This window comes from Cynara cardunculus (genome assembly GCF_001531365.2).
Source record: "Cynara cardunculus var. scolymus isolate 2C chromosome LG 11, CcrdV1, whole genome shotgun sequence".
Taxonomy (NCBI): Eukaryota; Viridiplantae; Streptophyta; class Magnoliopsida; order Asterales; family Asteraceae; genus Cynara; species Cynara cardunculus.
In genome coordinates, this window is record NC_037538.1 from 4392455 (window position 1) to 4405886 (window position 13432).

General features: G+C 33.8%; 1 protein-coding gene across 3 annotated transcripts; it reads right to left on the bottom strand.

Annotated features, from left to right (window-relative positions):
• Nucleotides 1–3831: 3831 nt before the first annotated feature.
• LOC112521893 (casein kinase 1-like protein HD16) lies at nucleotides 3832–11383 on the bottom strand. 3 transcript variants are annotated; one of them, XM_025130895.1, is made up of 18 exons: nucleotides 11315–11383; nucleotides 11012–11204; nucleotides 9920–10395; nucleotides 9605–9730; nucleotides 9442–9515; nucleotides 9278–9347; nucleotides 9110–9165; nucleotides 8930–9001; nucleotides 8724–8818; nucleotides 8213–8279; nucleotides 7800–7929; nucleotides 7479–7697; nucleotides 7266–7396; nucleotides 6355–6529; nucleotides 6178–6268; nucleotides 5614–5771; nucleotides 4862–5050; nucleotides 3832–4189 (listed from the first exon to the last, which is right to left on the bottom strand). In XM_025130895.1, exons 3-18 carry the CDS (start codon nucleotides 10331–10333, stop codon nucleotides 4130–4132), a joined length of 2127 nt encoding a protein of 708 aa, XP_024986663.1. In that variant the 5' UTR covers nucleotides 10334–10395; nucleotides 11012–11204; nucleotides 11315–11383; the 3' UTR covers nucleotides 3832–4129. The 3 variants fall into 3 exon arrangements, with proteins under 3 accessions (XP_024986663.1, XP_024986662.1, XP_024986664.1); XM_025130894.1 differs by having other exon boundaries at nucleotides 9920–10368; nucleotides 11315–11364; XM_025130896.1 differs by lacking the exon at nucleotides 11315–11383 and having other exon boundaries at nucleotides 9920–10368; nucleotides 11012–11220.
• Between the last annotated feature and the right edge of the window lie 2049 nt (nucleotides 11384–13432).

The window sequence follows — 13432 nt, forward strand, 5'->3', positions numbered from 1 at the left end:
ATAAAGTATAAAATTTCCATTTGATTAGGTCCTTACAAACATAATATATATATATATATATATATATATATATATATATACTATAAAATTATTTGGTAAAAGTTTCTTACAATTTGAATTTGAAAAAAAATTATATATTAACTCTACATTTGAAGACTTCAGATCATGTGAGATAAGACTGTTTTCATTAGACATGAGGGACACGATTTTTACATTTAAAACTTCACAGCAAAACACTGTGAAGATAAACTTTACAATATTTTTGTTATGGAGATTCGGTTTTTTTTTTTTACCTTCACAACATTTGTTGTAAAGTTTAAGTGTAAAAATCGCGTCTCACGTGAACCCAACCCTCATAAAATTAACTAATACGGTAAAAAATTTATATAATCCAGAACTTTTTATTAACAAAAACTGTATTGAATTTATTTTTAATTTATAATAAAAATTTATGTCAAGCAATATTTTATTTATGAAATATAAATTATTACGAGATGGAATTCTCATACATTGCATTATACACTATGTTATTGGTTGGACGGATTCCATTAATTTTACTTTTAATTATAAATTGATTATCATATCTTATTAAATAATAGTTACTTAAGATATTTTAACTTTAAAAATTATTTATTTTAAAGGTTAAAATATTTATTATATCACTAAAAAAATTCTAAAAATTTATTATACCAATACATTTAAAACAAAATTAACCATAAAGGTGATGTCCGATTGATTTGAGCTTATACTCTAAAGGTAAAAACTGAACCATGAAGGTGGAGGCCCGTTAGTTTGAGATTGGGCTTTAAAGGTCAAAAGTGTCAGGATGTATCAGGTTCGAATTCAAGGATAAATAAAAATTCTATTGTGGTCACGGGAGTTCAAATGCGGTGACTCCGGGCTACCCGTGAAGCGGGTGGTCGTCCTGTGATTAGTCGGCTCGCATAGCGGGTTGGATATTCACGTTAATAAGAAATAAAGGTCAAAATTGTCTGGAGTTCACATGTTCGAATCCCAAGAGAAATAAAAATCCCCTTATGGTCAGAGAGGTTCAAATGCGGTGACTCTAGACTACCCATAAAACGGATAGTGGCTCTGAGATTAGTCGGCTTGCATAGCAGGTTGAATATCCAGGTTAATAAAAAAAATTATATAACAATCAAGGATGGACCTATGTATATCCAAGCGGACCCCCGTGCACCCATTCCTGACTCACCCTCCGTGGACGAACCTTGCGGAGGAACCCTTAGGTTTTCGGGGCATTGGTGAGAGATATATTTTTACAAGTAGAATTTATTTGGGTATGAAAGGTGCATCCGTTAAACTTTGAGGGGTGCTCCGGGGTATTAAAAACTACAAGAAACATCAACCGGGGAAAAAGAGTACCTCAAAAAATCAACCAAAAGCCGAAAAAATCTCTAAAAATCAACTAGAAAAACCAAAATAGTCCCCTTGAAATCGAGCAAAAAAACGTAAAAATCTCATTAAATCAACTAAAAAAATCCTTTGGTTATCGGGTGACTTTTTGGGCCTTTAATTCACCTTAAAGATGCACTTGTTCGACAAAAATTCCGAGTCCACAACCGTATAAAACATCTTACAAATTCATTCAAAAATAAAAAAGAGAACATGAAGAATGATCGACATAATTTGATCGTGTTCTACTGCATATTTCTTATTCTAACTGTACTGCAATTGATACAAATTTAGGCCAAACCATTGGGTTGGACTTGGGGTAGGGTAATTTGAACCCAACTCAACCAGATAAACCAGATGTCTTTTTATATTATGGGTTTAATATAATTGTTAAGTTCTTGATTAATATATGTACATCAGACATTATACTAACCCATAATTAGCTATATTTAAAATTATATTACAATTTCAACCGTAATTTTATTTTTTGTATTTGCACGAACTTTCAACTTCTTTTAAGTTTATCACCCTCTTTTGTATGTTCTTATTTTGACTTACTTTATTTTAGCGAAGGTAAAATAATGTACCAAAGTTTCAACCCGACCAACTCAACCTCATGGTTTAAGTTGAGATTTTTCAAACTCCAAACATTAGGTTGAACTGTTCAAATGTCTTTAGCACGGCTAACCCAACTCATATACAGCCCTAACGGAAACCGAAAGGGCCAAATGTCACAAGTGGTGGTTTTGAACAACGATTGATTGGATATTGGTCGTAAGAGATAAGAATGGGTAGTGAATGCTAATTATGGTTGTAGGCCATCAATTTTCGGACCAACCACCCCTGTCACATTGGTTACTATTTTGAATGTATAAATTGCAAATTATTTTTTAAAGCTATAAATTAGATGCTAAAATACCAAAGGATATAACCAATTAAATCTACACAATTTTGCATAAAGAAATCTCACTTTAAAGTTAACTTTTGTAACTCTTTTTGCATATTAAATCTCCGTGAAACAATATTTGGTATTACTTATTTTGGACGATACTTGTAACTCATGTATACTTGCATGATTTACTTGTTATTATAATCTTTTGAGGGTATATATTACTCTATATACAAAAGGGTTAGACTATGTTCGATTAATAGAAGACCTAGTGAGAAATATCGATACAAAATTGAATTCATTTGGGTTAAAAATTGATTGGGTGGATCAAAATCAGATAAAAAATGAATTAGATATGGGTCTAGTACCCATAGGCCATACGGGTTTACTTGTAAGTTGCATTGGCCCCCATCTAGAGGATGGTGGTAGAGAACTAGAGATGGTAACGGGTAGACTCAGTCTAGGACCAAGACTGATTGGAACCGGGACTAGTAGGGATCGGTTATGCTTTTTATGAAAATTTATCTGGCTCGAGACCGGTTATAGATAGTCCAAATCTTAAAAAAAGTTCTTATAAATTATATGTCAAGTTTTTCAAAATTTCTGTAACATTTTCAAGTTCTTTCTCAAGTTTCTTAAGGTTTTTTTTAAGGCTTTTTAGTGTTCCAATACCAAGTTTCAAAATTATTATTATAAAAACATGTATAAATTTTGTGTAAAAATGATGTAAAGTGTATTTGAATAACCCAATTAAAGATTTTAAAGTGTATTTCAATAAAATATTGTCCAAAAACAATATTTTCTAATATGTTCAAAATGATTTAAAAACGAAAAAGAAAATTGAGACCAGTTTGGGCCCAGCCTCGAACTGGTTCTAGCGACCAAGCTTTGTACATGGAGAACTGTCCAGGTGTTCTTGGTCGAGATGGAGACCGGTTACCATATGACCAGTTACAAAAGAAAAATCTCGGCCCAGGACGGTTATTGGCCATATCTAGCGGGCGGTTTGCGATCTTGGATCCGAGTTTGACCCACATGTATTAAATAGTTTCTTAAAATTTTATTTAGGCCCCTAGAGTATTAATTTTTACAATTTCAGCTCCTGTTACTTTTTTTTTTGTCAGTGGTTTGCTAAAATCACGGGTTTTATCCTCTATCATTTGCATTTCATTGTTGTTTTCGTCCTTGATGCTAATTCCATTAGTGGTTGGTTGCAATTCATTTTGCATATACAACAGTTGAATAACATCGTTTTCTCGAGTTGTATCTTGTTCATTTTTTACCAAGGACATCTAGACCACCTTACATGCACCTCGACTAATCCCATGAAACCTGAAGATAGAAGTCAGGAGAATCTCAGTGAGCCTAAAGAGACTCGAACCAGTGGCCTACAGGAAGAAGCCCATGACCTAACATTCGTTCGCCGGTTGATCTAACCCTCAAGGTTTCGTATTCTGTATGATGCAACTCACATACTGTATTTCACAATATACTCGGGCTATAACCGCTAACCAAAACCGATGAAATACATAAAGGTTTAAACTTTTTTCCCAATTGATAAAATCTTGAAAGGGTACAATAGTTAAGGAACAAGACCTGACCCCAATGTTCTCATTCATCTGCACCCCTAATTTAAAACTCATATTTGACACACATTTCTCTTTCTCCTTCTATCATTCAAACTTCCCTCTTTTTTTCTCTTTTTTTTTGGTTTTTTTCCTTCTCATTATCAACTCTATTTTGATTTCACAGCAACATAACACCAAGATCTTTACATACCTGCAACTTTTTGCTCACATGGTCCAAATGGATTCCGTCTGTTTTTCAGCAAACGGTTCGACCATAACACATGGATGCGATGTAAAGGTTCTTCGACCATTTTTCCTGCAAGACGAACAGATTATTCAAAGCTTGGGCTTACGAAGAATGCAACTTGATTGACACGTTTACCAGTCACTGAATCGAAAGTATCTCTTGAAATATAACTGGAAAAGCAATTGCATGTATTGATAATCATCTTTCTTTTTGGTTTCAATTTCGTAAGAATTGGATCGACCGTAAGTGAGTCGGGTTTCATCACAAAAAGGAGAGTTGAATCACTGAACGATGTACATAACATGTTTGTTTCATGCAAACTAGGGTAAAATGAATCAAAATGCAACAAAGTTTAGTTTAGTTCAGTTCCTATTTAGTGTAACAAAAAAATAAATCTCAATCAATGTAACAGTTTCAAAATTTTCTGTTTTGACATGGAAGTAACCTGTTGATCTTGTAACATTTGATGATTTGATGATGTGGACACCCGTTTACAAGAAGTTCATGAAAGAGTTATGACAAAGTGGAAGATAAATTTGACATCCACATCATCATATGTTACAAGATCAGTAGAAGCTGCTGTGTAGGATTACATAAAAACCGTGAACCCTGAGCCCCAATCTAGATGGTTGATCCGAAACCATTTTTGGCTATAAAGCTCTTAATTTTGTCTTCAAATGATTCTAGTTCTTGAAGGGGGGAAATAAAGAACAATATTTTGAAGAAGATTTCGGTATTTACCTTCACATGGGTGCTTGGGAAAGCAGATGTTCGCAGAGTTTCTTGGGTCTCGTCCATCATTTTGCGCCTCGGGATACTCAGTATGAAAGCTGCTTGATCAGCCGTAGCGGCCATAGATGTGATCCTGTAACCACTCTCCCATCGGCGGTGGATTCCTTCACTTGGGTAAAGAAAATCAAGTTCTACAACCTAGCAGTGGCAGTGCAATATATATATCATCAGTATCCCAATAATTCATTTAGGGTAAATGATTATTAGGGGCAACAGAAACGGCTAATTACCCAAAAAGGCGAATGTACTTTCGCCAATATAACAAATATATATATATACATACATCTTAGTTCTTTATTTAAAGACTCTGGTCAAAATTTTGGTTAGAAATATGACATGTCATACGATACATATCAACATTCCTACACAACAAAGAGGCATCTGGGAACCATAACTAACCACAAATTAATTGCACTATTTTAGATCTACAAGATGCTTTCTGTGTGTTTCTTTTCCGTTCTTGATTTTGTGGGTCTCGTGTTATATGGCATGAGATGAATTTAAGATGTGATTGTGAGTCCATTTACTCGAGATGAGTTTAAACATAATGGGACCCACAAATCGAAGAAACGATTGTTAAATAGTTCACTTTGAAAATAAATGAAGACTTGATTATGGGTCCCATCTACTTGAACCGAGGATAAAACAAAAGGAAAAAAAGAAAAGCAAGGTAATCTAATGGAACCATAAGGAAACAATACCTGGTCAGAGAACCCTGCGTTTCTTGACATCACGACACCCCAGCGACTGCCAGCGGTGGTCATGGAAGTCACATGAAATCCTTCTTTCCATTTTTTGCTGATCCACTTAAACGGAAATGATTCACTCACTTTATACGATTGTTGAGAGTAAGGTGTTCCTGAAGACACAAGGGAAAAAAGCCGAAGGCAAGATAGAAGCAACCATTTAGTCTTTCAGCAATGACAATAACACCACAATACAGTCTATTTGTCAGCTTAATGAGACAGCTTATTCGGTCAGTAATACATGACTGTTTGGTAGTGGCTTAATGATATAGAAAGTGACTTATTTGGTAAGCTTTCTAGGGGAAGCTTTATGCAGAAAGCCAACTTTTTCTCCAATACTTCCCCTCCCAATAAAAAAAAACTCTCCTTCCATTCATAAAAAAAACCATCCCAAACAAAAATGTACCAATCTATACGAACAGATTAATCCACACAGACAATTTCCATATAAGACTTAATGAAAAACCAAACAAACAGCTCCTAAGATTACTACTACAAACTCATAAAAGCATATCTAACCTTTAGACATCACAACCAAAGAGCTCCCGTTGGCTGCACCAGCTATTGAACTGATGTAAAAATTCTTCTCCCACTGTTCCATTATCCAGTCCTGAAGAACATATAAATTGTTGTTAATAATGAAATGGAAACAGTATGATATATAAATGGCTGGAAGAATGACACAATTAAAATAACCTTGTGAAGGAAGACAGGTGAAACTTCGTAAACTTGGAAAGAAAATCCAGTTCCTGCATCCATGATTAAGGCCCAAAGATTTGAGGCTGACGCCACACAGCTGATGTAGAGACCGTCTTCGTTACCCTTCTCCACATGCTGACGAAGTCTAGCATCTGCAACATTATAGTGATATCTGCAAATGATGCAAAACATGTGTTAGTTATATTAACTAGAAAAACCAAAATGACATCATTGTTTAAACAAACCAAGATAATATCTCCACTATTTGTACACATCCTGTTTAAATGATGAACAAGAACACACACAAGTTGAACAGAAGTTTTATTCAAAAAAAAGTTTGAACAGAAATGCATTAACATTTCTTGTATAACTATAAAAATAGCATCTAGGATTCAACAAGTGCTAGCATAGAAGATTGATATAAAGGCCAATGTAAAACAATAAATAAATGCCCACTTTTCACTACCATCTTGCAGTGCATCTACTCGGCTTTTCAAATACTTCTGAAAAAGCAACAAATATCTAGACGTAATCTGTTTGATGACGTGTTTATTATAGGTATGTAGTTTAAAAAAGTGAAAGCTACTTGAACATATTTACACACTTGCTATCATAGCGTAATCTTTAATAGGGCTCATGTTTGGAAGTTCTTTTTGTCACAGTCAACATTAACCTTTTTTGGACTTCAATAAAAATCATAGGGGAGAGACTAGGAAGAAAAGTATAACATACTAATCAAAATGGCAAAATAGGAATATTTTAGAAATTGAGAGTTTTTATATGAATTAAGAATTTATACTTCTGTTCTATAAGTTATACTCTTGAAAAAAACCTAAACGCTTTATAATAGAGTATAGATATCTTTTTTGTATATAAGAAGGCTCTACGTATATATTCACCCAACGCACCTTTGCTTCATCGGCCGACGTGCATTGTAAACAGAAATCCATTGTGTAGCAGGACTACCTAATCGTACTTTCTTTTTCGGTTGTTCATCTTCTTCCAAATTGATAAGTAATCTACCTCGTTTCTGTCCAACCTGATGAAACAAAAACCACATAAAAAAGGTGCATATCTAAAACTCCCAAGAAGGAAACTAAAGATCGTCAAAGTGCAAGAACCTTGAGTGCCCCATCAATTCTGATTGGTCTTAGTGAGGTAACTGGTTCAATAAGACTCTCAAATAACGATATAAGCTTAGAATAATTTGGTTCCTCATCAAATTTCATATTTGTGACCGCTTCAAGGAAATGTTTAAATGGGGCAGGACAAAAGCAACACATCAACTCAGGAGAGGTGGCCATTTTCTTTTTGCAAACAAGAAAACTCTTGTTGTCTCCCTGTAACACATTCGATCGAAGAAGTAAACTTGGCTTGCAACTTCATTAGTTGTGAAAAGAGAAACATACAGAAATGTGATGAAGTGAAAAGACGAAACTGACCTGGTAGCCTTGCCATGGTAACCTTCCCTTAATGAGAAATATCAATGTGTACGCAAGTGACTCCAGGTCATCCCTTCTACTTCCCGTTCGACCTAGATGTGCATGCACGCTTGCATATCTTATTGTACCTCTGCCAAAGAACATTGTTGAAATAAATTTACATGAAAGCACATGATATTTATGGTTATTCAAAAAAAATTGACCATAATGCGACTGCAAGAAGGCTGTTCCTGCTACCTTTCGCTGGGAAATAAAGAAGGAATCAAGTCCTTTCACATTATCACGGAAAAAGGGATTGCCTATTAGTAAATTTTGACTTGAAAAAGACCCGGAACACCATACCCTCTCATTCACTTACTAAGGCCTATGAGCGTAGAATCATCTTGCTCCAAATACATTCAAAATACACAAACCTGAAAATATCTGGCCGTTGATCATATTCAACATGCTGACTAGATGTTGAATCTTTCCATTTTGATGCTGAAAAAGCAACAGATAATGGTGTTAATGACACTATCAAAAATTAATGACAAGGTACTGATGTAGAGTACTTTGAAACAAGAGATAAATCATAAAGAAAGTCGTGATACGCATATACTCCCTCGGTTCCATAATAGATGTCCACAATAAAAAAGGGACAAAGTCTTAGAAATGTGTAATTATTGCACTTTTCAATCATCTAAATGGCAATGTTACCCTTAATAATACACGGAGGACTGAATTACTTCATCTCATAATTAAGGGTAAAATTGGAAAGTACGCACCTAACTTTTGAAAGTGGACACTTATTTTGGAACAAACTATAATAGTAATATAGACACTTATTTTGGGATGGATGGAGTAGCTATTTTAACAAACTCCCACAAGGTCAATTTTCCATGCGAACAATTTAACAGAAGGGCATGACATTAGAAGGAAACATACCCAAGCCAAGATCAATAAGGTATAGTTTCTTCTCATCCACAGATCCTGGTTGACCGAGTAGAAAGTTTTCTGGCTTCACGTCTCCATGTACAAACCTTAATATAAGACAGCGAGCTCAATGCATTAGACAACAAGAAGTGTCCGATAAATTTGTCACTGCACATACAGATCGTTCAAGATAGCCAGAAAGTTTAGATATGCCTTACCCCTTTGAGTGAAGCTTTTCAAGAATTGATATTGATTCAACAGCAATGCAAGCCACCATACTTGGTGACATCCTGCGGAAAGAAATACAATAAACAATTAGCGAAAAAACTATCTTGTAAAAGACGACACAAGTGTGATCTTTTACATTCAACAATGATGTACAGAGGCTATCAACTTACGATTGGCCTAAAGAATTCCAAACATCCCAAAGACTAGGTCCAAGCATGTCCATGACCTGTGACAAAAGATTTATACATCTCATTATGCTGCATGGTGACAAATTATTTTACTACAAAATGAGCAACTTATGATGTCCAGGTCAAACAACTTTCCAAGTCAAAACTCACCAGAATGTAAAAATCACCTTGTCTACCCTTGTAGTGAACCCATGGAATCCCATAACATCCATTCAATGTGCTGTTGAATCAAAAGGCCAGTGCATTAGATCATAATGTCGCAACTTTGAGTTCAATTATGTATGCCTCCTAATATTTCAGAAATGGTACTATACCTGTAAACTTGCCACTCATAAGGAGGACCATAGTTGCAACCTTTACTATTACGGTGCTCAAACTTCAATGCCACCTATAAAAGTAGAACCTCAAAGGATCAAAATGGTAGCACAAACAACAAGTAGTTATCATGAACCACATTCGTTTATTGTTTCAACGTACCTCAACAGCATCAGGGCCTGTTCTTTCGGTACCACCACTTACCTTCCTACCAACATAAACCTGCCCAAAACCGCCCTTGCCCAACTTTCTCTCTGTCCTATATAAAGGAGAATTACCCACTTGTACCTGCATCAAAGCAACCACACACGTTACTTTACGTGTTTTATAGAAAGAACACAAATTAACGCTGAAAAGAATGATAGAAAATGAAACATATTAAATAAGTCTACTTGTTTGCAAATGCCATAGACTCATATTGACCAGATGTTAAAATTTTCTATAGTAACACAAATCAATCTCGAAGAAAGAATATACCCTCTCAGGTACTGGAGTTGCGTTTCCTTCCTCTTCAACTCCCATTATTTTATCCGCACTTCCACCCTCCATGGCAATATCTTTATCTGCAACCGCTTCTATTCTATTAAGAATAGGCTCTCGAACCCCAAGAGCAGCAGCGTCAGGAACAATCTCACAAGGTGGTTCTGGGTCCAAATCAATCAACCTAGCGCCTCTGCCTCTACCAGCAGTAGTTGGCCTCACCGGTATTGCTGCCGCAGGCCCTTTTGCTACAGCTGCAGCATCACCCCTTCCCCTTCCACCACCAGTCTTCCTTCTAGTTCTGTTTTGAGTTGGTGTAGCAACGTTTTCCCCTTGATCAACAGGTTGAGTGGCAGGCTGAAGATCACCAAGCCGTTTTGATCTCCTTGCTCCACTTCGCAGTTGTGGCATCGTCACCCATGCAATTTACATCCAACTCATATCCCCTGTGTCCAGTTCAAGCCTCCAATTAACTACACAAATGAAACAAAAAGATGCAAAAACATAAACCAATTGGAACCCCCTATTAATAGATGATTTTCATGCTGAATTTATTTTTGAAACAACAAAACTAAACATTTAAAACAATGTAGCTAGTAAAACTAACAAAACCTAAATTCACAAGCACTGCCAATAAAGACCAAAAAATTGCAAGAATGAGACAGAAAAGATGCTTGATTAGGAAGCAATATATGTCAAAAATTATACCATTTTAGCAAAAACGCTTGAAGATATTTATGAAGATTCTACATTCTGCTTCAAATTTGATCCATTTGGGAACAGAAAATCTCAAGACCATCAAAATTAAAAGGTAAACAGCTATTTGAAATCAAATCAGTTTACTTTATAAATGCATAAAAACAGGAACAAAATCCTTCACTGACAGTTGTACCAAATTTCAATGAATGAAGAATCAGACATAAAATCCGTGACAAAATCAAACAGTCTGATGATGCGTAACTCGCGATAACAACTTTATCCGATCATCAGAAATCTCATAAACTCAAAAAAAAATATCCGTACGTTAAATGTTTAAACCAAAAGTATCTCAAACAACAATCAAAAAATCAAACGGCAGATCGCCCATACCTCAGGAACTGCAAAATCGAGATGATCGGAACCAAATGCTTGATCAATCGGCGAAATACACACCCGAAAACCCAACTTTTACGACTCGATCGGCTCTCAGATCCTTCCGATAAACTCCATAACAACAAAAATCTTACCCTATGTACCTCTTCCTTCGCCTTATCTATCAAACATATAAAAATTTCAAAATCTTCTGCAACAAAAATCAAAACTTTCTGTTAGTTGATAGACTTAACAAGAAGAAAACAGATGAAATTGATGATCAATTCATGGAAAATGAGATTTGAAACGAAAAAAACGTACATATGGCGATGGGTTTGTGTGATTCTTGCGGCTATCGGTGTGTTTCTTTCTCTCTCTATCTTTCTCTGTAACTATTGCTATTGCGGTCTTGCCCTGGTTGTCCGACCTTTTTTATATTTAATAAAATAAATGAAAAATAAATAACATTTTCTTTTTCTGTTTTTATGATTTTTTTTCTCACAAAAATTCAAAAAAAAATTAAATAACATGAAATTTGCGACATGTGGCCTCAATAGCACCAGTTATTATTTTCCTATTTTCGTAATACAAAATATAATAAAATACGTATTTATTGATTTGAAATTCCATAAGTTACACTTATTATGACATTCGGTACAACAGATAAGTTTTTGGAAATTTATTATATGTATGGGTTATTAATATTTATCTATATTATCTTATAAACTAGATTTATCAAAAGTTGTAAAAATAATTTTTAATACATAAAATATTATACATTTATGCACAAAGTCTTAAAAATCTTAAAAACAACTCATAATGCATTAAGTACTGATACTTTATGCATTCAGTCTTAAAATCTCTTAATCTATAATTAAAATAACATATAGTACAAGTTATTAATGCATATTATTACATTTTTTTTTCATGTTTCCAAAAAAGTTTTGACACATTTCACTTATGTTTTCACCCTCACATACATGTATGTCTTCTTCTCATCCCCTAATGTGAGATTTAAACTGATATTCACCATGAGTTATTAAAAGTTCTTTACCATCCCTATTACAGAACCGTACATGAGATTTTCAAATCCCAAGGCTCAACTCTGGACAGGCGGTGGAAACTACCAAGCTGGAGTACGGTAGAAAAATTCCACATATTTTCACATATAGGATTTACATATACAACATTAAATTGTTTTAGAACTCTCGGTCTCGCTCTCGATTTCTTGATTCTTTGCTCTTGGTGTAAATCAAATATAATTGTGGAGTCATTTAAATATGTTGGATTTTAAATATATTGGATTTTAAACTGTCATACAATTTTTTTCACCGATGGACTGTAATTGGAACCATAACTTTTATTTATTAAATTGTATTAATATGTAAAGACCAAGTGTAACCTACATCATCGTTAAATATTCTCTAATAAAACCAGTGAAACTTCAAAATCATTAAAATTCACGGATGCCACCGCATTACGAGGGTACACAACTAGTATATACTCGAAGGGTATTTGTACAATGCAGTAAGATATATCTCGATTTTAATATATTTTTTATTTTTGTCTTTGTCAATATTATAACATGATTTTATATGATTTTGAGAAAATGAAAATGTTTCTATGTTTGAATAAAGTATAAATTCATAGATCCCATAAAAACTTGAAAAAAAAATATCGATATTAGAATCAAATTAAGTATTTAAAAGTTCTCATTTTTTTTGTATAATGTTTTTAATTTGATCTTTTATTATAATTTAATAATGAAGTAATTTATTTCCGGTTTAACAATATAATTTTTTAATAAAGATAATAATTACGTATTCTCTTAAATGTTAACGATTAACTTAATTATATTTTAGACTTTTTATATTTGAAATAAGATGTTTGTCTTAAATTTAATTATATATATATATATATATCTGTAGTTAGTTACACAAATTCAAAATGGAGTTTTAATAAGTTGTACTTATGTACAATTTACTTGTAATTTTGAATTTTAAGTATATGCATCAATGAACAGTACTTTATGCATGAAAAATGATTTTTAAGAGTTTTCTGTCAAATGCTTTATAATATAGTATAGATATGACATATAAGGACAAGTTCAAACGAGAAGTCGAGAACGTTAACTATTTAAGAAAACAGGAAAAAAGTTGTTAATATACAAAATCATATATGATCACGTACAAAATCATACATGATTCGTTGCAATTTTTCCTGCAAAGTCGGCCGCTTCAATTTTTTTTACATTAATGTAAAATCACATGTGATTTTGTAATATTAACGACATGTTTCTTATTTTCTTAAATAGTTAGCGTTCTCGTTTGAAACTTCCTCATGACATATGTGTTTAGTTATATACCAGTTTAAAAACAAAGCCGATAAACATGTATCTAATAAGCAATATATGTGTATGCAGATGAATGAGTTCATGAA

Coding starts and splice junctions, on each gene's coding strand:
- LOC112521893 (XM_025130895.1), bottom strand. CDS start 10,333: ATGCCACAACTGCGAAGTGGAGCAAGGAGATCAAAACGGCTTGGTGAT. Junction 6,269..6,354: donor CACCTGTCTTCCTTCACAAG/GTTATTTTAATT, acceptor TATGTTCTTCAG/GACTGGATAATGGAACAGTG. Junction 5,051..5,613: donor ACGCAGGGTTCTCTGACCAG/GTATTGTTTCCT, acceptor TGCCACTGCTAG/GTTGTAGAACTTGATTTTCT.